General features: G+C 44.3%; 1 protein-coding gene across 12 annotated transcripts in view; it reads left to right on the top strand.

The window, feature by feature from the left end:
* Positions 1-1,454: 1,454 nt before the first annotated feature.
* Positions 1,455-2,654, top strand: part of LOC122543392 (cell wall protein IFF6-like) — a 4,038-nt gene continuing 2,838 nt past the window's right edge. For 7 of the 12 annotated variants that reach the window (XM_043682078.1, XM_043682084.1, XM_043682082.1 and 4 more), the window contains exon 1: positions 1,455-2,604. In XM_043682078.1, coding sequence (XP_043538013.1) covers positions 2,523-2,604 — 82 coding nt within the window. In that variant the 5' untranslated portion in view covers positions 1,455-2,522. The remainder of the gene's footprint in view (positions 2,605-2,654) is intronic. The other 5 variants (XM_043682090.1, XM_043682089.1, XM_043682086.1 and 2 more) reach the window with 4 other exon arrangements.

The raw sequence follows: 2,654 nt of genomic DNA, 5'->3' as shown, positions 1-2,654 counted from the left end.
TCTATGTTCTGTGTATCCCAGAACTTTGTGGGGAGTAAGCAAGACCCCTTGTGCATCATATTTGCATCATCGATAACTACAGGTGAGGTGCCTGATGACTGGAGAATGGCTAATGTTGTACCATTGTTCAAGAAAGCTTGTAAGGAGAAACCTGGAAACTGTAGATCTGTGAGTCTGATTTCGGTTGTGGGTAAATAGTTGGAGGTGATTCTAAAAGGTAGGACTTATGGCCATTCAGAGAGGCAAAAATTGATTCGGGATAGTCAGCATGTCTTTGTGCGAGGAAATTCGTGTCTCACAAACTCAATTTGAGTTTTTTGAACAAGTTACCAAAAAGATTGATGATGGCACAGCAATAGAGGTTGTTTACTTAGATTTTAGTCAAGCCTTCGACGAGATTCCGCATGGCAGACTAATTAGTAAAGTTAGGGTCACATGGGATTCAGGGTGAGCTTGCCAATTGGATACCAAATTGGCTTGATGTAAGGAGACAGAGGCTGGTGGTGGAGGGTTGTTTCTCAGACTGGAGACCTGTGACCAGCGGTGTTCCACAGGGATCGGTGCTGGGTCCACTGTTCTTTGTCAGTTATATAAATGATTTGGATGTCAATACAGAAGGCATGGACAGTAAGTTTGCCGATGACACCAAGATTGGTGGTGCAGTGGCCAGTTTTCTAAGATGGGTCAATGGGCTGAAAAGTGGCAGATGGAGTTCAATCCGGAAAAATGTGAAGTATTGCATTTTGTTACAACAAACAAGGGTAGAGCTTATACAATTAATGGTAGGGCCCTGGGTAGTATTGTGGAACAGAGGGACCTCAGGGTTCAGGTACATAATTCTTTGAAGTTTGTGTCACATATAGACAGGGTGTTAAGAAGGTGTTTCGTACACTTGCCTTCCTTACTCAGTCCTTTGAGTATAGGACGTGTTGAGGTTATACAGGAGATTAGTGAGGCCTCTTCTGGAGAACTGTGTGCAGTTCTGGTCGCCCTGTTACAGGAAGGATATTATTAAACTGGAGAGGGTTCAGAAGAAATTTACCAGGATGTTTCCAGGATTGGAGGGTTTGAGTTACAAGGAGAGGCTGGATAGGCTGGGACTATTTTCACTGGAGTGTCGGAGGTTGAGAGGCTACCTGATAGAAGTTTATAAAATAATGAAGGGTAAAGCTAGAGTTAATGATAGTTTTTTTCCCTTAGGTTTCAAGACTAGGGGGGACATTTTTCAGCTGAGAGTAGAGAGATTTAAAAAAGACTCGAGGCATTTTTTTTACACAGAGGCAGGGTGCAAGTGTGGAATGAACTTCCTGAGGAAGTGGTGGATGTGGGTACGGTTACAATGTTCAAAAGACATTTGGATAAGGACATGACTAGGAAAGGTTTGGAGGGATATGGGCTAGGAGCAGGCAGGTGGGACTAGTTTAGTTTGGGATTACGGACTGGTTGGACTGAAGGGTCTGTTTCCACGCTGTATGACTCTATGACACTGGTTAATGCTGGCGAAATCTGTTAGTTTCCTCTGGGAAGCGTAACACACACTCAGCCGAGATGACAATCTTTTCCCTTCTGTTGTGGGTGCCCATATCTCCATGAAATCCAAACACAGCTCCCGGTTATTTAATCATGTTCCAACTCCAAAGGTCAGAAAACAGCAGAGTTTATGTTTCATGTTGGCAACCTTTCATCAATGACCTGACACGATAGCTCTGTTTCTCGCTCCACAGGACTGCTGAGTCTTTCCAGCTTTTTATTTTGGATTTCCCGCATTCTCCATTTGCGACTCCAAAGCTTTGTGGCTCAAGGGGAATTTGGTTGAAACTTCCTCCAGGACTTGCTTTCCAAAAGGGATGTTGTGGGGATGCATTCCCTTTGGTCATCCTTGTTTGAATCCAAGATTGGACAGATTGAAGGAGGGCAGTATCAGGCAGGGTCTGTCACAGACTGAGAAATGTGTCAGCCAGTGTGGGACTTTCCTTTCAATAGAATTTCCAGAATGGAAATAAGTCATTTAGCCCAACTGGTCCATGTCGTGCTTCTGTTCAACACAGGCTCCCTCCTGTGCATCCCACTTCATTTTGTCCTGTCAGCATAATGTTCTAATGCTTTCCAGGGTCAGTTAGCTCAGTTGACTGGACAGCTAGCCTGCAATGCCAACAGTGTGGGTTCAATTCCCATCACCGGCTGTGGTTAATGTGAAGGACTGCCCTTCTCAACCTCTCCCCTCAGCTGAGGCATGGTGACCCTCAGGTTAAACTACCACCCATCAGCTCTCTCCAATGAGTCTGGTAAGACTATGGTGACTAGTTTTACCTATTTCTTTCTTCCCTGTGTTCATGCATGCTGCACCATGGCTTTCCGCTTTACCTTCAGTGGAGGCATTCAAGAGGACGTTAGAAGATTTTTCGGTAGTAATGGTGTGTGGGTAAATGCAGGAGATTGGCACAAGTTATGGAGCTGGTATTGATAATGGGAGCAGGTATTGATAATGGAGCAGGTATTGATAATGGGAGTAGGCATTGATAATGGAGCTGGTATGGATAATGGGAGCAGGTATTGATAATGGATCAGGTATTGATAATGGATCAGGTATTGATAATGGAGCAGGTATTGATAATGGAACAGGGATTTGATAATGGAGCAGGTATTGATAATGG

Source organism: Chiloscyllium plagiosum, chromosome 43, assembly GCF_004010195.1.
Source record: "Chiloscyllium plagiosum isolate BGI_BamShark_2017 chromosome 43, ASM401019v2, whole genome shotgun sequence".
NCBI classification, from domain to species: domain Eukaryota; kingdom Metazoa; phylum Chordata; class Chondrichthyes; order Orectolobiformes; family Hemiscylliidae; genus Chiloscyllium; species Chiloscyllium plagiosum.
This window is presented reverse-complemented; position numbering and strand designations above follow the sequence as displayed.